The sequence below is a fragment of the Salvelinus fontinalis genome, chromosome 28, assembly GCF_029448725.1.
Source record: "Salvelinus fontinalis isolate EN_2023a chromosome 28, ASM2944872v1, whole genome shotgun sequence".
Lineage (NCBI taxonomy): Eukaryota > Metazoa > Chordata > Actinopteri > Salmoniformes > Salmonidae > Salvelinus > Salvelinus fontinalis.
In genome coordinates this window covers 2,461,869-2,485,035 of record NC_074692.1, presented here as the reverse complement: position 1 = coordinate 2,485,035, position 23,167 = coordinate 2,461,869, and the positions used below count along the sequence as shown (strand labels likewise).

At 41.8% G+C, this 23,167-nt stretch overlaps 1 protein-coding gene across 1 annotated transcript; it reads right to left on the bottom strand.

Annotated features, from left to right (window-relative positions):
• Positions 1–10,504: 10,504 nt before the first annotated feature.
• LOC129825951 (cysteine dioxygenase type 1-like) lies at positions 10,505–20,210 on the bottom strand. The gene is made up of 5 exons (XM_055886116.1): positions 20,000–20,210; positions 18,235–18,312; positions 17,475–17,629; positions 15,297–15,466; positions 10,505–11,825 (listed from the first exon to the last, which is right to left on the bottom strand). Exons 1-5 carry the CDS (start codon positions 20,167–20,169, stop codon positions 11,796–11,798), a joined length of 603 nt encoding a protein of 200 aa, XP_055742091.1. The 5' UTR covers positions 20,170–20,210; the 3' UTR covers positions 10,505–11,795.
• Positions 20,211–23,167: the final 2,957 nt, after the last annotated feature.

Below are 23,167 nucleotides of genomic sequence, written 5' to 3'. Positions count from 1 at the left end.
GACGTCACCGGCCTATTAGCTGCCACTGATCCTTTCTCCCCCTCCCTATGTGTTAGTAGGGTGGCCTATTTTGTTACGTGTTCATTAAAGAACATTCGTAATTGCACTTGCTGCTCCTGCGCTTTTCCTTCACACTCCGACACCCAGGCCTTACAATGGCCCAGAAAAGGTTGAATACATTGGCCATGCTGTCATCCAGCAATAAAGCATCACTCCATGCTGCTGAAATGAAAGCTTTGCTGTTGGGACAGCTTTATGTAGGCCCTAACAGTTTGTGCAATGTATGTATTGTTTAGTGTTGTGTAGTGGCTTTGCTGGCATGCATAAAACAAATTGAGGAGTTAGCCCGAAGGCGGAATGTTAACTAAATTTTTTTAACGTGTATAAAATCTGCTGTTTCAAGCACTTGTTGCCCCTCAGTCCCTAGCCCAGGTGGGTCATTAGGTTCCTGCCCGGCTAGGTTCAGTGTTACCAGTTCTTCTAGTAGGCCCAGAGCTCTATCGCTCTCAGTCAGTTTTCCTGGCAGGCCCAGACCAGGTGTCAATGGTAGGCCCAGAGTCAGTGTCACTAGCACTAGTCAGTGTCCCTCTCAGGCCCAGAGCCGGTGTCCTTGGCAGGCCCAGAATCGGTGTCCTTGGCAGGCCCAATGTTATTAGCACTAGGCTCCCAGCCTTCAGCCGTTCTAGTTTCGCTGTCTCCAGCGCTCAGTCCACTGCTCCACCAGGCTATAGGTTCTCTACCCAGGGGCGAAAATCTGATATCAACCTTGGAGGGGACAATTACATGAAATTTTCTCAGGAGCAATTCCTGAGGGGGACACCAAAAGTAGTGTTGTAACACATAGACTATGTTGTAATATGTTAAATGTATATTGAGGGACCATAATCACTACTACTGGATAATTGTTAGGTACAGTAGTTAACTGAAGGGTTGTCCCAACTTGTTTAAATCATTATAATACTACTACTAATAATAGTTATAGCAATGTTCCTTATCAGTGCAGTGTTCCTCTCTCTTGAAACGTTTGCAAGAGTTTGCGGTTCTATAAATTGTGGGTGTGGCTGATATGGTTTTGTGTCATCACTGAGGTAACTGGACGATGCTGTGCCACTGTCCCCTATACTGGTGCTGCTGGCAACAAGGGTGACACCTGGTCCTGCCGTGGCTGTGACACTGTCCTCAAGTCTCTCTCCTTGGCTCTTTCCCTTTCACCACCCTCACTGACTCACAGTCTGTCTCCTAGAAAAGAAATAAGGTGTTTGCTGTACTCCTAACTACCGGTACCCAAAACTACACAATTAATCACAACAGCAATACCATTGCCTTAAACAAATCTTGGTTCAGTCACCAGTTTAAATTGAGAGTGGGGGTATTCATGGCATTTTCCAATTATGTCCCTATTTTACAAATCAAAAAAATTGAGAACCTTTCATAATGTTGCCAAACAAAGACTCAACAACCTACCTGAGACTCCCTGTCTCTGCCAGTCTGTCCCTGCATATCTGTCCCCAGCTCTGCTGTCTGTGTGCCATCTGTTGCCTGCTCTGCCTAATGACATCATTGTGAAATATTTCCATTAGCATTTCACTTCTTTCTTATGAACATTTTATCAACTGGTCTTTGAGATATTAGGCTACTAGAGTTCTTACTTTGCGTTTTGGTGTACTGAAAAATACTCTGATGTCCGTCTTTTTACTTTTTTCTGACATTTTTCTACCTGGCTGGCTGGCTGACCGGTCTAGCTGCACACACACATTTACACAACACATGCTGCAACGTTTTGAAATGTTAACATAGTTTGTTTCATATTGGCAGGCTTCCAACAATAGCTGAATTTGCAAAGCTAGCGAGCACCAATTCCGTTTCTGTGGTGTTTGCTATAATCTTTGCTACCTGGTTAAAGGTGAAAAAAATAAAAAATTCACTAGCGACAATTTAGCTTTTGCAACGAGACCATTAAATATATTTAAGACAATGGTATAAGAGAGTGTAGTTTTGTTCAGTTTGGACTTCAGTTTATCGCTAACCTTATCACGGGGACTTTGAAGCACTACAGCTGCATGCTAATCTTGGAATAAACTGACGATAGCAAATATTCCATCTTTGACGACGCCACATAAATGGAATAGGTACTAGCTAGCTTGATAGTTAATGTTTGCTTTAGTTTGCGCGCTAGCTCTGCAAATTCAGCTAGTGTGTGAACCCTGCAACATGAAAAAAATATATACATTGCTAAGGCGCGATTGACTGGATTACCTCACGTCAGTTACGTGCATTGAGTGCCTTTCGGACAGTAGATACGAGCCCTCTATTACCTTGCCAGCTAAAGAACTGGCAGTGGATCAAACCATTGTGAGGCAAAGGGCGGGGGGGTCGCAATCTTGTGAAATTTAAAAACGTGCTATTAAGTGTCTATAATCAGTACAAGTGCTTTCATTGCGTATTATTAATATTATTGAAATTACATAGTTATGTTTACAGTGATATATTTGGGGGGACAAATCATATTTTCCCCAGGACGGGGGGGTCGTGTCCCCCCCGTCCCCCCTGGGATTTCCGCCTATGTCTCTACCCCACTAGGTCTGCAGTCTCTGCCCTCAGTTGGTCCACAGCCCCCAGCCTCAGTCGGCAAGGAGTCAGCTCCCACAGTGCTACATGCCAAACCTCCTGCCCTAGTTCTAGGCCCTTGGTCTCCCATCCCACTAGGCTTCTGCTGGATAGGACTAGGCACTTTCAGGAATAGCCCCCCCCATCGAGGCCTTTTAAAATGTGTGGATTTCCAGCAGAAAAATCCAGGGGTGGCTGTAAAAAAGGCCGGCCCTCTTAACCTGACTGGCCTTCAGTACTGTCAATCACCCTTCACGCCATCCAACCAATCAGGGTGCTTGGATGCACTCAGGGCTCCACCCCGCACACATCAGGTTAGAGTGTGTTCACCTGCCATCTCGAGAAGAAGCAAGTATTGTATAATGACGAACTCCCACATGCTCTTTTACTATCTTGAAGTGTTGTGCGTCCATCGAAAATAACCAAACAACAATATACAGAACTTTAATGGAGTCAGCTGTGTCTGTGTTTGTGTCTGGTGGTGACCAAGTGTTCAATATGGGCCTCATCATGTTCTGACCGGACAGCACAATAGTGGGCAGAACCAAAACCAATCAGCATTAAGCTTATAGCATATAGCGGGTGAGGACATATCCAGCCAACTGCTCAAAAGAGCTCCAGCTAGCTGTTTTTCATTGTCCTAGTTCTCGCCGGATTTAGTGACAAACAGTTTTCATTAGTAGTTAGTTTGACCTGCTGGCTGCAATGAATTCTACAGCAGGATTAATACTGGCTCCTCTGGTGACTCCGACCAACGACTGTCAAATATGCGCTGTGGCGTATAGCAGGTCAGCCACCAGGGGGAGACTCGTCCAGGCCTGGTGACAGACGGAGTATACATCACAAGGCGATGGCTTCATCTGCTGGATGTGCCAGGTCTCGACGGGCTCTCCGGCCAGGACTAATTGGGGCTGATTGGGAGTTGGTGAGTAATCGAGGGCTGATTGCTCACCAGCTGTACAAGTCCCATACAGCTGCCAGAAGAGCAGCACACAGGGAAGAGAGTGGTGGTGGGGGGTGAGAAAGGAGAAAGGAGAAAGGAGAAAGGACTCCTGTATAGTTGGGGATAGTTGCAGAGGTAACAGGAGTGAGTTCAGTTTTTGATCCCCACAGGATACAGTAAGACCCGGAGCCAAGAAGACGGTATCCCGGAGAGGGTCTCATGGGGGAGACCTATTCTTTTCTTTTGAACTATTATTTTAATAAACACCTTTGAAACTGAGCTAATCCTACTCTGTCCGTGTCTGATCTGTGTAAACATCTTGACCAAACCCCCTGGTCTGCCACAGCGCGGAGGTAAAATAGATAATGCTGCAGGCAGCATAGAGAAGAATACATGTTTAGAACTGATAATTGATCGCATACGGTGCAATAATTAATTAATGAATTGATGATTGATTATTGAATGTTATGATGGACCACAGCTTTGCAGAATCAAAACTTGATGAAGGCTCCAGGGGTCAATAGAGAGAAGGTTGGAGCTGGCGGAAGTGAAAATGTTGCTTGAATCTGAAAGTACAGCAACTGAAGTTTGTGACCATGAATGGAAAACGGTGAAATCAAAAAAATGGAACGGAATTAGCAAAAGTGGTAGTGGAAGACAAGGATAGGTCTAATAATGTATTTCTTGTTGGACTGCGATTTTTGGACAAGGACGTTCATTTGAGAGATCCATTTTTACTATCAAGGACTGTGAAGAGAGTAGTGGGAAAGGTGGATTCAATCAAGGTGACTAGAAGCGGCCTTGTTTTGTTTTTGGTCAATGAACAACAGAAGAATCGTGCACTGTATCTGGCAAAATTGCCCACCTCGGAAGTGACCTCCATTTATCTTCAGAGCAGGGCGCCTGCCAAAAGAGTTATATCTGGAGTCTCGTTAGCTATAGATGACGAGTACCTTATTCAGGATTTCATAGGAGTGTTCAGTGCACATCGCCTGACCCAAATTGCTTTCCCTTGCTTTTCTGGTTGGCTGGATGCAAGCTTCACCATCCAATTAATTCAGATCGACAGGAGTACAAGTTTCATCATGGCACGGACCGTGGCGATACGCGATTCCCTAAAAAAGCGGCACTCCGAAACAGCTACGACTGGAAGTGACGTTTTCGTAGCGTAGGGTTCTTATAACTCTCATGTGTCTGTGTTAACGCTGACAGTAGCCTTAGGTGATAAACCTAACAAGCCACATTCCATTCATGTGAGGCAGATGGCTCCGGTCTGACTGAGCCTGCAGTTCACAGACTGAATTGGTGTTTGTGTAATGGAAGGTACCAGGAAGAGATGGCTCGGGTTGAGAGGAACCTCGTTTTGGGGGCCAAACCCCGGTTTCCTTAAAATGAGAACAGTCTTCACAGCAGATACTGCTGTGAATTATTAATTTATTTCATGCAAATCCTAACCTTTTGACCCATTCCACACATCTGCTGTTTGTCATGTGTTCAGAAGGGTATGTCTTGAGCTGAGCTGTAACTCAGTTCTGCTCTTCTGAGTTCTCAGTGATCACCTCCAGGGTGGTTACCGACCAACTCCATAACTGCAGTAATTAAAGTTTGATTGTTTTGAAGAAATCTAAAAGTATCTCCTTTGATTAGAATAATTACCACGACAATACAAATATCCTTGACTGATTTAAATGCATTTATATACAGTACCAGTCAAAGGTTTGGACACACCTACTCATTCAACGATTTTTCTTTATTTTGACTATTTTATACATTGTAGAATAATAGTGAAGACCTCAAAACTATGAAATAACACATATGGAATCATGTAGTAAGCAAAAAAGTGTTAAACAACTCAAAATATATTTTATATTTGAGATGCATTGAAGTAGCCACACTGCCTTGATGATAGCATTGCACACTCTTGGGATTCTCTCAACCAGCTTCATGAGGTAGTCACCTGGAATGCATTTCAATTAACAGGTGTGCCTTGTTCAAAGTTAATTTGTGGAATTTATGTCCTTCTTAATGCGTTTGAGCCAATCAGTTGTGTGGTGACAAGGTAGGGGTGGAATACAGAAGATAGCACTATTTGGTGTAATGGGTGCGTGTTGGAGGCAGGGAAGTCAGGCGCAGGAGAATCAAACTTGGTATAAACGGAGTTGTTTAATCAGTGCTTCACAAAACTCCAAAACCAAAATGACAAAATAATAAAAAGTGGGTACAAAACCCGTCGCTCACCAACACATAATACACAAACATACAATCAAATAATCTCCGACAAGGACACGAGGGGAAACAGAGGGTTAAATACACAACATGATTGATGGGATTGGAACCAGGTGTGAAGGAAGACAAGACAAAACCAATAGAAAATGAAAAATGTATCAGTGATGGCTAGAAGGTCGGTGACGTTGACCGCCAAAACACCGCCCGAACAAGGAGAAGTCGTGAAAGTACCCCCCGACGTGCGGCTCCAGCAGTGCATCAGCACCGACCTCTGGGACAACCCAGAGGGCGAGGCGCAGGGCGATCCAGATGGAGACGGTGGAAATCTCGCAGCATGGAAGGATCCAACACGTCCTCCACCGGAACCCAGCATCTCTCCTCCGGACCATATCCCTCCCAGTCCACGAGGTACTGAAGGCCCCTCGCCCGGCGTACTCCGTTCGTTCCATACTGGATTCGAGACGTCGGGCGAGGGGCCTTCAGTACCTCGTGGACTGGGAGGGGTATGGTCCGGAGGAGAGATGCTGGGTTCCGGTGGAGGACGTGTTGGATCCTTCCATGCTGCGAGATTTCCACCGTCTCCATCTGGATCGCCCTGCGCCTCGCCCTCTGGGTCATCCGCGAGGTCGGTGCCGACGCGTGCTGGAGCCACGCTTAAGGGAGGGGGTACTGTCACGACTTCTACCGAAGTCGGTCCCTCTCCTTGTTCGGGTGGTGTTTGGCGGTCGACGTCACCAATCTTCTAGCCATCACTGATCCATTTTTCATTTTCCATTGGTTTTGTCTTGTCTTCCTTCACACCTGGTTCCAATCCCATCAATTACATGTGGTCTATTTAACCCTCTGTTTCCCCTCATGTCCTTGTTGGAGATTGTTTGCTTGTATGTGATGTGTATGTATTGTGTTGGTGTGCGACGGGTTTTGTACCCACTTTTGTTATTTTGTACATTTTGGTTTTTGGAGTTTTATCAGCATTTATTAAACAACTCCGTTTATACCAAGTTCGTTCTTCTGTGCCTGACTTCCCTGCCACCAACACGCACCACTTACAGTGGGACTATCATTTTGTTTTTCAACAGAACAATGACCCAAAGCACACCTCCAGGCTATGTAAGGGCTATTTGACCAAGAAGGAGAGTGATGGACTGCTGCATTAGATGACCTGGCCTCCACAATCACCCGACCTCAACCCAATTGAGATGGTTTGGGATGAGTTGGACCGCAGAGTGAAGGAAAGCAGCCAACAATTGCTCAGCATATGTGGGAACTCCTTCAAGACTGTTGGAAAAGCATTCCAGGTGAATAACTCATGAAGCTGGTTAAGAATGCCAAGAGTGTGCAAAGCTGTTCAAGGTAAAAGGTGTCTACTCTGAAGAATCTAAAATCTAAAATAGATTTTGATTTGTTTAACCCTTTTCTGGTTACGGCATGATTCCATATTTGTTGTTTCGTAGTTTGAATGCGTAGGTGTGTCCAAACTGGACAAGTTAGTGGAAACGTAACTGGTGACATAATAAAGTAAAGGGGAGTTGAAAGGATGGAGCAATCATTGGAAAGAGAACACATTGTGTCCTGGACTGATGTATTTGTATCCACAATGACCTCTTTAAACAAATATGTTTTTGGACATTTTTATTGCCTTATTGCTTAAGTTTGTTCACTCCAATATATCCCCATTCTCACTTAAATAGTAGGATGAATGCCATGCTCCCATTGATCACCTGGCAAGCACTGTGCATCTGTGTACTGTGTTTTTGAGATGTGCTACTGTTTACCCAGGCTTCCTTTCAGTTATGCAGAGTGACATAAGGCAATGGAGTTGTTTCAGCAAGTGGATTGCCAGACCTTGAACAAAGTGTTCTTTTGGAGGAGACACGTTTTCGATTCTCTGTATTCTCCTTAAGGAAGACTGGCCAAGAAAAAAAGTTTCTCAACATGTTTCTCTAGTGACCAGTTAAATGTGTTTGACTTCATGCCACTACACTGTGCTTCTTTTCACAGCACTGGCGCATATTTAATGGCATATAAAAGGGCCTATTTCACAAGCATGTTTGTATTATTGGGTAACTCAACTGCACAATTCCATACAGAATATCAGCCTTTTTGGGGACACTTGTCTGCCTTGATGAATCTTGTTCCTTCCTGAACCTACGGTCACCAGTGAAGCCTGTTGCTGCTTGATCTGACCCACCTGAGCTGCTGGAGGATACAGATCTCTAGAGACAGAGACTAATACTGGTGGTTATGCAATGCACACTCACCCCACTCCACTCATAGACTTTGGTCATCAGAGGTTTTTGGGAAATTGGCATATCGTTTTGCCAGTAAAGATTTTGGGTAAAGACCACATGTTCCTGTATGAGGTTTCGGGTAAAGATGAACTTTATGTTGCTCTATGTTTCCGGGAAGTTGTAGCATATTTTTACCAGTATGGTGCTGATATAAAAATATTTAAAAAAAATATATAAATTATTTGGAAATTATGAAATTACAATGATTAGAGTACGGTGAAATTATAATTGAGAAGCAATCATAATTTAGAATGATGGCCTAGTTGATCTTTATTTCATAAAATTGATTCCCTGTCTGTTTTCTGAATTGGCAGGAGTGGTATTAACAATTCTCTAGGTTATAAATCATAGAACACTGCGTTTTCATTTGTGGACAGAATGCAGACTTTGCTGTGTGCTTTTCCCAGTCAATAAGAATGAATTGTCAGAGCAGAACAGAGGAGTGGTTTGGAAAATAAACATGGCAATTATGTTTTATGGACTGTCACAACTGGTCTAAAGATATGATACTGTGGTCCACTGAGAACAATGTGCACCGTAGATGTCCTATGAAGAGGAAACATTTCATTAAGGTCAAATATTTTGTGAAATATATTTTCATAATCTACTAAATTCTGCATGCTTGTGCTGCTGATTATTTTTGGTGCAACAGCGAAAACCATTCAAGTTTATGATTACATTTTTCATTCTTATTTGTAAGAATCTTGCAAAGGGACTAGTTGTATTGGCCTGCATCCATGCATGAGCTTCATTTAGAAACGTTTTGTCAGTGGTATGAATGAGAGGGCATTTTACATGAATGTTTTTCCTGAACAAAATGATCAGCAGTCAAAATGATTTCCAACCATAATGTCCAGTGGGTAGTCAGTTTCTTGCACTAAATACCTGATCACATAAGTGAACATTTCACTTTAGTTTTCAAAGTACCTATAAGATAGTCACCACCCTCCATGCCATTTATATGTATCTTTCCTCATATTAATAGCTTATTTATTTTTCTATGGTTATACCACTTAGAAAATGACTGCGTCAATTTTTGCTTACTCAGTTTTCAAACTCATGTGTTCATCAAGTTTAATTTGAGTTTCCAGTACAAGTATCAGATTTCAGATTAAGCTCAAGGTTCCTAGGAATAGGTGCCATTAATATGTGTGGTAGGTTAATATGCCCTCCAATAAAAGGTGCACACTGGCAATATTCATGCTGTACTCTCCAGACGGTTATGCAACTTTGGCTTTAGTCCACCACAATGCAGTAACCATTTTTATCTGTGACAAACTCCGTGTGTGTTCAGGTCTGGTCGCATTATGGTCACAAAGTCTGGTCACAAAGTTTCGACTGGACACATCCTTAGTTTTACACAAACCATTCTCGCTGTCTGTTAGAAATTCTTAGTTATTGATAGGATACTAATGAGCCTCCTCTGAACCATGAGGAGTTAAATGAGCAACGTGGCAAATTTTGGCATTTGTCTGACCCGTAGCTACATTACTGGCGGGGCTGTAAAACCACAGTGCTCTGACACAGCTTGAAACTCTTATGTTTGTGGTCATAGGCAAGGTTACGTTAGGAAAGGAACAGACTATGGTTATGAAATATAATGAACTCTGTCTTTTAACTCAAACCTATATTACACATTTATACTCATTCTGACACCATAGCCATGAAGTTAACTCCACTAATTTTAGCTGTTGCTTGTGTACTTGATGTACTTTGGTGCTAGACCAAAACCCCGCCCATCTGATATTTCCAAGCTAGCAAGATTGTTACAGTCACTGGCACAGTAGAAGGAACATTTGATTTGATATCCTTAAACTGCTATTAATCCATTGTTAGTCGATGATTAATGTATCATGCTGAGATTATAAAACAGTTTGATACACGCACGCATTTTCCTACACACACACCAAATATTACCCTGTGAAAAACATTAGGTAAAATATGTTGTGTGTGCAGTCCATTTCATCATCAATGAGTTGATGTATTGCTATGCTTGAGGACATGCGTGTTAGCTGAATCACTGGCATTAGGATAATTTTGGTAGAGGAACTATACTTCCATTATCAAGTCATTTTCTCAAGTTTCATTCAAATGTCATTAGGCACACAATGAACACAAACTACGATACATTTAAAGTGTTCCTCCTATCTCAGTTACAATTGCCTTATTAATTCACCTCATTAAAACTGGACTGTTATCAAACACTTTTAACCAGTGTAGCATATACCAGGACAAGACTTTACCACATTCAATACTGGGACAAATTCAGATTTTAACACATTCATAAAATATTGTTTCAAGAACAAATGTACTGTACATGCAAACATTTAAGTGAGAACTTATATCAATATATATAAAGTGGGTTTTATATCAGTAATGTCAAAAACATTTTGTTTGTTGGAGAGTACAGATTGATCAAATAAACAAACACAACAACTTCTCATGACATATGTAATGTTTAATGGTCAACAGTCAAAGCAAGGCTTATCATTCACAATATCTTATATCATGCATTTTACAGTCATGTTGTGTAATTTTGGCAACTACTAATTATTTAAGCCTCCAGATTTGGGCTGGATGTGTCTATGTTTAGTTCATACATGCATAATCTATGAGCAGAATTACTGTCTGACCTCAATTAGCTACGAAATCCCAAAATCTTCCCCATGGGCCAGCCCCCAAGCAATTCGAGTTATTGCCAATGAGCTTCAGCCCCTCGCCATTTGAGTGACAGCTAACAAGTTGCACACACAGCAGAGCGAGAGCAATGATGTGGTGCACATATCTGCACATGTGACGTAGAACACAATTTCCGGGGACCACTTTTGGCTCGTGAGCGCTACTTTCAGAACTATTGGCTAAAAAGTATACAAAAGTCCTGTAGAATCTCTTTAACTGACAATGCTATTGTGGCACTATGTTGTAAACTATATAAATACATCTACAATTAAAACAGGCAAAATCCTGAGAAAAAGTGAGAACATTGTCTTTATTATAATACAACCCTGCCCCTAAAGTCCAGACTCTCCTTGACTGGTCTCCTAATACATTGGTTTTAACCTATGAAACACATTCAAGAATGACACTAAAGCTAATACCAATTAACACCCCTTCTCATCCTTAAAAACGGAACACGGCAAATATAAATTACAGGCATCGTATTTTCCAATACATTTATAAAGCTTTACCTTTGCCAAATGCTCTAATTTGACTTTACAAAACTATTTCATGTTACATCACTATTTTGACAAGTGTTAAGATCATTCTGTGTAAAAATCTATACTGTAATAAAAGTGCTCCATTGAGTGTAAAACTGTTGATCACAGAATGCTTTTAGATCATCACTTTGTGTGATTGAATAGACAACCTATTTCCACTCATACATTATACACTTCAACCGTCCGCCGTAACAGTCCAAAAGGTGTGGTTAGAGGTCACAGACACATAGGAATGCTGTTATTGGGAAGGGGGTCTCCTCAGGCCTACCAAACAAAGAGCAGATTCAATCCATGGCTAAGCCTATTCATGCATTCATCCTGTGCTCATCAGTTTTTGCCAAGCTCACACTGGCCAGTGATAAAGCCATTCTAACTACCTACATGTCCTTTTGAACTGTCCGCTCCAATATAAACGGTTGTTTAGTTGTAGGTCCGCATTTTGCTTCTTTGTAGTGTCATGTTGACTGAATTTACAACATTGTCATTCAAAACGCAAATGTCTTCAGCTTCTTAGTTATTTTCTTGTGACACTGTTGTTTCCTGTAAAAGACAAATGAGCAGTAAGTTAGACAATAGCCCGAAGCATCATGATATGCATCAAAGGAGAAATATGAGAGGAATCCAGCACTAAACCAATATTTGAAACCTGAATAAGCATTTATTTTCTCAATTCATTGAGGGGAGATGTGGTAAGGTAAGTGGTAGTAGATCATTGTGTGCCCATACTCTTATCTTATCCTATATGCAAGCAATGTTGTAATAGTGCAGGCCAGACAGTGGTTTGGTCAAGGTAAAGTTGTGCAATTTGTGGATTTTAGATAAGCTCTCCGCTGTTGGCAAACCCCAAGCAGAACTAGTCTGGTTCTGTTCTAGCGTAACAGCACACAGCTAGCCTGAACATTCCCCTATCCTCCAGGCCGGCTCGGTCCTCCCCTCCCGCTCCGTGGCTCGACGACTCATTGCGAGCTCACAGAACAGGGCTCCGGGCAGCCGAGCGGAAATGGAGGAAAACCCGCCTCCCTGCGGACCTGGCATCCTTTCACTCCCTCCTCTCTACATTTTCCTCTTCTGTCTCTGCTGCTAAAGCCACTTTCTACCACTCTAAATTCCAAGCATCTGCCTCTAACCCTAGGAAGCTCTTTGCCACCTTCTCCTCCCTCCTGAATCCTCCTCCCCCTCCCCCCCCCTCCTCCCTCTCTGCAGACGACTTCGTCAACCATTTTGAAAAGAAGGTCGACGACATCCGATCCTCGTTTGCTAAGTCAAACGACACCGCTGGTTCTGCTCACACTGCCCTACCCTGTGCTTTGACCTCTTTCTCTCCCCTCTCTCCAGATGAAATCTCGCGTCTTGTGACGGCCGGCCGCCCAACAACCTGCCCGCTTGACCCTATCCCCTCCTCTCTTCTCCAGACCATTTCCGGAGACCTTCTCCCTTACCTCACCTCGCTCATCAACTCATCCCTGACCGCTGGCTACGTCCCTTCCGTCTTCAAGAGAGCGAGAGTTGCACCCCTTCTGAAAAAACCTACACTCGATCCCTCCGATGTCAACAACTACAGACCAGTATCCCTTCTTTCTTTTCTCTCCAAAACTCTTGAACGTGCCGTCCTTGGCCAGCTCTCCTGCTATCTCTCTCAGAATGACCTTCTTGATCCAAATCAGTCAGGTTTCAAGACTAGTCACTCAACTGAGACTGCTCTTCTCTGTATCACGGAGGCGCTCCGCACTGCTAAAGCTAACTCTCTTTCCTCTGCTCTCATCCTTCTAGACCTATCGGCTGCCTTCGATACTGTGAACCATCAGATCCTCCTCTCCACCCTCTCCGAGTTGGGCATCTCCGGCGCGGCCCACGCTTGGATTGCGTCCTACCTGACAGGTCGCTCCTACCAGGTGGCGTGGCGAGAATCTGTCTCCTCACCACGCGCTCTCACCACTGGTGTCCCCCAGGGCTCTGTTCTAGGCCCTCTCCTATTCTCGCTATACACCAAGTCACTTGGCTCTGTCATAACCTCACATGGTCTCTCCTATCATTGCTATGCAGACGACACACAACTAATCTTCTCCTTTCCCCCTTCTGATGACCAGGTGGCGAATCGCATCTCTGCATGTCTGGCAGACATATCAGTGTGGATGACGGATCACCACCTCAAGCTGAACCTCGGCAAGACGGAGCTGCTCTTCCTCCCGGGGAAGGACTGCCCGTTCCATGATCTCGCCATCACGGTTGACAACTCCATTGTGTCCTCCTCCCAGAGCGCTAAGAACCTTGGCGTGATCCTGGACAACACCCTGTCGTTCTCAACTAACATCAAGGCGGTGGCCCGTTCCTGTAGGTTCATGCTCTACAACATCCGCAGAGTACGACCCTGCCTCACACAGGAAGCGGCGCAGGTCCTAATCCAGGCACTTGTCATCTCCCGTCTGGATTACTGCAACTCGCTGTTGGCTGGGCTCCCTGCCTGTGCCATCAAACCCCTACAACTCATCCAGAACGCCGCAGCCCGTCTGGTGTTCAACCTTCCCAAGTTCTCTCACGTCACCCCGCTCCTCCGCTCTCTCCACTGGCTTCCAGTTGAAGCTCGCATCCGCTACAAGACCATGGTGCTTGCCTACGGAGCTGTGAGGGGAACGGCACCTCAGTACCTTCAGGCTCTGATCAGGCCCTACACCCAAACAAGGGCACTGCGTTCATCCACCTCTGGCCTGCTCGCCTCCCTACCACTGAGGAAGTACAGTTCCCGCTCAGCCCAATCAAAACTGTTCGCTGCTCTGGCACCCCAATGGTGGAACAAACTCCCTCACGACGCCAGGACAGCGGAGTCAATCACCACCTTCCGGAGACACCTGAAACCCCACCTCTTCAAGGAATACCTAGGATAGGATAAAGCAATCCTTCTGCCCCCCCCCCCCCTTAAAAGATGTAGATGCACTATTGTAAAGTGGCTGTTCCACTGGATGTCATTAGGTGAATGCACCAATTTGTAAGTCGCTCTGGATAAGAGCGTCTGCTAAATGACTTAAATGTAAATGTAAATGTAAAAGCAGACTCCAACCTGCTCTATAGATTAAAAGCTATTACCGTGTAGAATACGGTCTTTCTGTTACACATCTGGCGGCCTGTGGAAACAGAATCCTGAAATTCTTAAACTAACTTTGAAATCTAAACTTAAACTCATAGAAAATGCAGTAAATGTATTTTAAAATACTAGGGGAGTGTCACGGAATTGTTGATTGTACTGTTATTTTACTGGGCTGAAACGACTTAGACTTCCTGTGTAATTAAACATCTGTAAACATTTGGAAGGAAAAGTAAATGTAGCCTTAACAGTACGGATGTGTCTGCAGGCAACGGAATAGGTAATCTTTACAGAATAGTGTGGGGCGCTCACAAACCAGGTGTTGTCATGATGTTTAGATACCAAAACACATATCATCTCATTGTCCTATTGTCACCAAAAATGTACTTTTACAACACTCAGTCAAGTTGAAAAAAACTTTTTACAACAATGCTGTTAGTTAATGAAGGTCCACACACCATCAAGTTTACAGCTTTCAAAAAATGTTGTTTTTGTAATTGCATCTTAACTACCTAAGATAAGCTGCCAGCCATTTTCAGGACTTTTTTTCAAAGAGATCCATGCGTCATTCATGCTACAACAACAGGTGTCCCATTGTTTCAATAAAGTTATGGGACAATCAAATTAAATATAATGCCTGACGGTACTCTGTAGACTTTCAACAGCAAGCCACTTGAATAATATAAACAAGTTTATGGCACCTTTCACCAATACGTTCACAAATTGCATCACTCTCCTGTGGCTTGGGTGATGCACTTATCCGCTTAGGTAAAAGAAAGTTGTACAACTTTACCTCAGTGATTGGAGATAATATTAAGTGTTAACCCCCTAGATAAGCCAATTTTGCAGTCAGAAGAACAGGTAATGATATGGCTATGATAAGCTATACATCTATGGTTCTGTGTTTGGTCAATTTCTGAAAGAAGTCTTACAAATGGAGTCCTCTCTCCAAATTTGCTCCAGAACGTCATCTTGACAGTGTTCTTGTGTCCAGTCCGCTGGTCAAAGGTCTGGCAGGTCTTGAAGGGAGGACTGTACAGGTGCAAACTGGCCGAACATTCTGTATGACTGGCGTTCTCTACTCTGTGCAGCCCAAAGGAATCTAAAACAGGTAAACATCACACATTTATAAGAACCAAATTGTGAAACATTCACGTAGAGGTCGACCGATTTAAAATCGGCATAGCCAATTTATTAGGGCCGATTTCAAGTTTTCATAACAATCGGTAATCGGCCTTTTTGGATGCCGATTACATTGCTCTCAATGAGGAAACTGCGTGGCAGGCTGACCACCTGTTACGAGAGTGCAGCAAGGAGCCAAGGTAAGTTGCTAGCTAGCATTAAACTTATCTTATAAAAAAACAATCAATCTCCACATAATCACTAGTTAACTACATATGGTTGATAATATTACTAGCTTGTCCTGCATTGCATACAATCAATGCGGTGCCTGTTAATTTATCATCGAATCACAGCCTACTTTGGCAAACCGGTGATGATTTAACAAAAGCGCATTCGTGAAAAAAGCACAATCGTTGCACGAATGTACCTAACCATAAACATCAATGCCTTTATTAAAATCAATACGCAGAAGTATATTTTTTTAAACCTGCATATTTAGTTCAAATGAATTCATGTTAGCAGGCAATATTAACTAGGCAAACTGTGTCACTTCTCTTGCAATCATTGCACGCAGAGTCAGGGTATATGCAACAGTTTGGGCCACTTGGCACGTTGCAAACTAATTTGCCAGAATTTTACATAATTATGACATAACATTGAAGGTTTTGCAATGTAACAGCAATATTTAGACTTATGGATGCCCCCCGTTCGATAAAATACGGAATGGTTCCATATTTCACTGAAAGAATAAACGTTTTGTTTTTTAAATTATAGTTTCCAGATTTGACCATATTAATGACCAAAAGCTTGTATTTCTGTGTTTATTATATTATAATTAAGTCTATGATTTGATATTTGATAGAGCAGTCTGTCTGAGTGGTGGTAGGCAGCAGCAGGATCATAAGCATTCATGCAAACTTTACTGCGTTTGCCAGCAGCTCTTAGCAAAGCTTGAACCACAGCGCTGTTTATGACTTCAAGCCTATCAACTCCTGAGATTAAGCTGGCAATACTTAAGTGCCTATTAGAACATCCAATAGTCAAAGGTATATGAAATACAAATGGTATAGAGAGAAATAGTCGACGCGTCATAATTCCTATAACTACAACCTAAAACTTCTTAACTGGGAATATTGAACCACCAGCTTTCATATGTTCTGAGCAAGGAACTTAAACGGTAGCTTTTTTTACATGCCACATATTTCACTTTTACTTTCTTCTTCAACACTGTGTTTTTGCATTATTTAAACCAAATTCAGCATGTTTCATTTTTTTATTTGAGACGAAATAGATGTTATTTATGTATTATATCAAGTTAAAATAAAAATGTTCATTGTTCATTCAGTATTGTCGTAATTGTCATTATTACAAATATATATATACATAAAAATTGGTCGATTAATCGGTATCGGCCTTTTTTTAGTCCTCAAATATATGGTATTGGTATCGGTGTTGAAAAATCATAATCGGTCGATCTCTACATTCATGTATCACATAGCTGTGAGATCCGCTTATGGTAATTTCACACCAAGCACAGCACATTGACCAAACAAAGCACAGAGTCCCAGAGTATACATTAAGAATTTGTATAATACGTACCATCCTTTTTTAACATATACAACCAGATTTCAGGATCAAATAAATGAAAGTGAAGATATTCAGTAAGTGAATGTTTATAAAGATATACATGCATATCGTCGCTGTCTCATGAAACTTTACCATATTTTCCTATTTACAAACATACAATTATGAAACTTTAGAAGCTATTTTTATTCATGTTCTTGGTCCTAGAGTCATGAAATGTTCAGAGTACATTGAGGGAAGTTTGCTGCGTTCAATAAACAAACAAAAAATATTTTTTTAAAGAATGAGAAATTGCATTACGACATTTATCAGACCGTGATGATATTATGCATGTAAATCATATGAACAAATGCCTCCTCATGTTGTCTCACACACAATGTTGAAGAAATACTAAACTGTCTTACCGTTGATGTAGGCACACTGGTTTGTTTGCAGGATTCTCTGAGATTTCTGAACCATGTTGCATGTTTTTTTATCGGGCCATTCAAAAAGCGTCTCCTTCAGCTGGCCTTGCAGCAACTTCATGAAACAGTGGGAGTCTGTGTGGTCATGGATACTGCTGCACGTGGTGGAAAACAGACAGTCTTAGAATGTGCCAGAACAGTGTTATGTGGGGCTCAGCAATCAAACATGTGGTTACATGTATTTTAGAACTAATGGTGGTGTACATACAAGTCTTGTTTAAAGAGAAACTCTGCTTTTTGTGTTGGATATTACACATCTACTGACAAAAAGTATAACTTGACTCCTCAAACTATATTAGCTACAATCTGACATAGTGTTCCTTTCTCTGTGCCTCAAGCAACGTGACCAATTGTTCATATCTGTTAAGTTTCAAAAGGGCAATTTATTATATGGTTACCAAAAATGTATTTATCTTTATGAAACTTGCATAACATCGACTTCCACAAGAACATTGGACTTTGTTATCTCCACACACTTTCTACCTGGAGCCGGTTTCTTCATTTCACTAGAACTATACTGATGTTCTATCTGACAAGTCATATATTGCAATTCCACTGGTTCTGTCAATATTTATGACACTGCCAATATATACACTGGTATAGACATAGCACCTTAATTACCACATTCATTCTGAACGAGAGGGATTTCATGGCCTCAGACCGAATAACTTGCATCATTGTTTTCTAAAAAATGTCTTACCTGCCGTGACCCTCTCCCCAACAGAGTATCATCAGGTTGAACTTTCCATTCCCTTCATCCACCAGGTTCCTTGTGTACCTGGAACACAAACATAAAACACAAACAGAAGTGTGGGTTAGAGCAAAGGTAGAGCTCACCCATTAAATGATTGGGAGGATATATAGGGTGTGCGACTGACTTTTAAATGACTACCACGCCAACATTTTGGGGGTGTGTGTCAACTCATGATTTTGACGAGAACAAAAGGTAGGACATCCACTGCCTTTGTTCACTGACATTTAGGAAACTGAATCGTATGGTATAGCCACAAACTGATTTCTGATTACCCCAATACTGTACATGCAAAACATCTGCCACAAATACTAATGCCAAGCAGTGACATTCACATTATTGAATGCAAAGCTCATTCGTTTGCACAGTCAGTTGGGGCATAACTATCTTGGCATAACTATCTTGAGTCTACAGTCATTACAGTTACAGTTAGTGCAAGAGTAAGACCAGAGGAATAGGGGTTTGAACAGATGGATTGCAATGTATTTTGTTCAGTGGTGTGAAGCATTCAGAAAACTTAAAAAACTATGTTTTAGCTCCACACTGTTTTATCGACTAATTTCCACAATTCTGTCCAAAGACCTACAAATGCTACTCTCAAATTCTTAAGTGATTGACCTATATACATTTATTAGGAGTACTGAAAAAGGAGTATTAATATCAGATGATATAGAACCGCTTATGGCCCAGTTCATGTTTCTAATCATAAATTATATTTAATAGCGTATGTGCTGTAAGCAGCACGTGCATTACGTCTATAAAGTAATTCGAGCCATCACAGACATGCTGTTCCCTCGTTTTGCACGAAAGTCAATGGGCACACTAGTCACGTTTTTGAGCGAATTGAAAATCGTGTTTTTGTAGCAGCTGCAACCCCGATTGTGTGACCATACAGCAAACGCAAAAGGAATCGGTCTCTAGATTCTGATTGGCGGACGGGTTCCCACCCTCGATTTACCCCCACAAGAACCAAAACAACCCCCAGTTTATGGTGCAAGCCGGGAAAACTGTGGATAGAGCGTTTTCTTTTGTTGAAGCACACAATGAAACTCATTTTGAAAGTCTCATTCTGTTGTAAACATCCTCGAAAGTAACTTTTTGAACGTTTTAAAGTGAGAGCATGCATGCTAGGCTATAATTGACAAATATTACATCTATTGCTTACACCTTTTTACATGGCAAAAGTTTTATATAATTATGCTTTTTTTAGTAGCCTATTCAAATGAGTTTTGCAGATAAAATGCAACATGTAGGCTATATTAACAATATAATATATAACACAATCAATAATTGCACATATATTATGAGAGACATCACATTAAGTAAAATAAAGGTTCAATAAAATGTCAATAAAATTGCCGTTAAATCCCCTGAGAAGAAGCCTTTGTCATGCGTTGAATGTTTAGGGCCTTTGCCTGCTGATCACTTGTGAAGTTAAAGTTTGCACCAGCACCCCACCAATTTCAAGTTAATGACTGGCGTTTTTGCAACTCATTGTAATACTATTAGTTGCAGGATTTCACGATAAGGTGATAACTGCATACAGCCTAATTAGTGACATTTGTGTACAGATTTAAAAAATAAATAGTACGTTTATCATCAGGCCATAGGATATCTTTTAAATTAAACAGGCCTACTCAATCTCAACAATACAGGAGCCATAATAATACTTTTCCAGATAATAAATAGGCCTATTTATTCGTTTATTTTTTACCTGAACTGGTCGAATTTTGCAAATTTCATCCATTCCTGTGGATTGCTGTCATATGCTTCCATTATATTTTGCACCTCCTCCACATTGATATTGTCACTTTCAAAGATTTTATGCAAAACTTTGATTAGATCATCAAGAGTTTCTGGTTTCATCACTTCGGTTTGCTCCATGGTTCAGTGAGTATTTTTCCCGGCAAGCCTGCTTTCTAACTAACTTTTGAGCATCGCCTAGTCTTTATAGCGTCGCCTACTCTTTTTGGGGCCAACTGTTTTTGGACTGTACCATTATGAAAAAGGGTGAACATATTAGTTCAAATATGAAAAACCTTTATGGGAATAACATCAATATTTAAAATCAACATTGTAAATAATAGCAGGTATTTTATTTACCAGATACACTTAAGTTCTTGGTGTTAAAATATTATTAATTATTTACCCCCACATCAAGAACTTGGACCAATCCTTGCCTTGGCCGCAGCTGTTAACAAAATCTTCTTTCTTTTCATCATTCTTTTATTTGGCTTTGACTTCTGCAATAGCCCCTTAATGAGGCAGGTCTTAGAAATTGAGTCAACGAGTCAGAGAGAAAGCGAGAGATCAGAGTTTTAGTAGCCTAATAACAAAACATGATATCACTTGTGAAAATTTAAATCAAGAGTTTAATTTAAAACAATTATATTTCTCTGTTTCGTACAGTGACATTGATTTGTAATAATAACTATTAATTATTATTTTATTCTAATAACAGCATTAAGAAAAATCAAGATATTTTGTTATCATTGTTGGTTAAATAAGGAGAATAGGCCTATTTAAAGTCTATCAGATCATAATACCACCTAAGCTTTTCATACATCTGTGCAAACTACCAATTTGGAGCTCACATCCAGTAATTTAAGTGTAATGGTGGTTGGGCAGTGAACTACACTGAAGAGTAACCATGCCTCAGATCTGAAAAGATGCGTTTGCGCCCCGAGTAAAGGCTTTAGCTCAGTGGGCTAACACAATCTCGTGGAGCAAAGTTACAAACCACTTAATCACATCGGTACCATGTCACAGATTCACAGTGGTGTAAATTACTTAAGTAAAAATACTTTGAAGTACTACTTAAAGATTTTTTGGGGGTATATAGAATGGTGCCAGAGCAGAGGGCTGCCGTTTTACAGGCTCCTAACCAATTGTGCTATTTTGTATGTTTCTCATTGTTTGTAACATATTTTGTACATCATGTTGATGCTATCGTCTCTTATGACCGAAAAGAGCTCCTGGACATCAAAACAGCAATTATTTACTTAGAACTGAACAAAGATTTTTTCTTTAATGCGTCGGCCGCAAAGGATTTAATGTTGCTTCCAGAGAAGGACAAAATCCCTGTCATTCGCATGAAGAAAATAAGGAAATACAGGGGGCGGAGAGCAAGGTGCCTTGTGAGAATTTGTCGGCGAGTGTGTAACCTGCCTCTTCCAATCATTCTATAAGCCAACGTGCAATCTTGGGAGAATAAACTGGATAAGCTCCGTTCGAGACTATCTTAACAATGGGACATTAAAACTGTAATATCTTATGTTTCACCGAGTCGTGGCTGAACGACGACACGGATAATATACAGTTGGCTGGGTTTTCCGTCCATCGGTAGGACAGAGCAGCCACGTCTGGTAAGATGAGGGGCGGGGGTGTGTGTCTAATTGTCAATAACGGCAGGTGCGCGATTAAGGTAGTCTCAAGGTATTGCTCCCCTGAGGTAGAGTACCTCATGATAAGCTGTAGACCACAGTATCTACCAAGAGAGTTTATCATCTATACTTTTTATAGCCGTCTATTTACCATCACAAACCAACACTGGCACTAAGACCGCACTCAACGAGATGTTTAAGTCCATAAGCAAACAAGAAAATGCTCATCCAGAAGTGGCAATCCTATAGGCCGGGGACTTCAATGCAGGCAAACTTAAATCCGTCACATGTGCAACCAGAGGAAAAAAACAAAACAAAAAAAAACTCTATACCACCTTTACTCTATACACAGAGACGCATACAAAGCTCTCTCTCGCCCTCCATTTGGAAAATCTAACCATAATTCTATTCTCCTCAATCCTGCTTACAAGCAAAAACTAATGCAGGAAGTACCAGTGACTCGCTCAATACGGAAGTGGTCAGATGACGCGGATGCTACGCTACAGGACTGTTTTGCTAGCACAGACTGGAATATGTTCCGGGATTCATCCAATTCCATTGAGGAGTATACAGGTGTACAGGGGTGGCAGGTAGCCTAGTGGTTAGAGCGTTGGGTCAGTAACCGAAAGGTTGCTAGATCGATTCCCCGAGCTGATAAGGTAAACATCTGTAGTTCTGAACAAGGCAGTTAATCAACTGTTCATAGGCCATCATTGTAAAAAAGAATTTGTTCTTAACTGACTTTATAATTTTTTTAAATACCACCTCAGTCACCGGCTTCATCAATGACATCGTCCCCACAGCGACTGTACGTACATATACTAACCAGAAGCCATGGATTACAGGCAACATCCGCACCGAGCTAAAGGCTAGAGCTGCCGCTTTCAAGTAGTGGTACATTAATCCGGACGCTTATGAGAAATTCTGCTATGCACTCAGATGAACGATCAAACAGGCAAATCGGCAATACAGGACTAAGAATTAATCCAACTACACCAGCTCTGACGCTCGTCGGACGTGGCAGGGCTTGGAAACTATTACGGACTACAAAAGGACACCCAGACGCGAGCTCTACCAGATGGGCTAAATGCCGTTAACGCTTGCGTCTAGGCAAGCAACACTAAAGCATACATGAGAGCACCAGCTGTTCAGAACGACTGTGTGATCATGCTCTCCGTAGCCAATGAGAGCAAGATCTTTAAAGAGGTCAACATTCACAAGGCCGTGGAGCCAGACAGATTACCGGGACGTGTACTCAGAGCATGCATGGACCAACTGGCAAGTGTCTTCACTGACATTTTTCATCCTCTCCCTGACAGAGTCTGTAATCCCTACATGTTTCAAGCAGAATATATTAGTCTGTGCCCCCGAAAGTAAAGAACCTGCCTAAATGTCTACTGCTCCATAGCACTCACGTCGGTAGCCATGAAGTGCTTTGAAAGGCTGATCATGGCTCACATCAACACCATCATTCCGGAAAACCTAGACCCACTCCAATT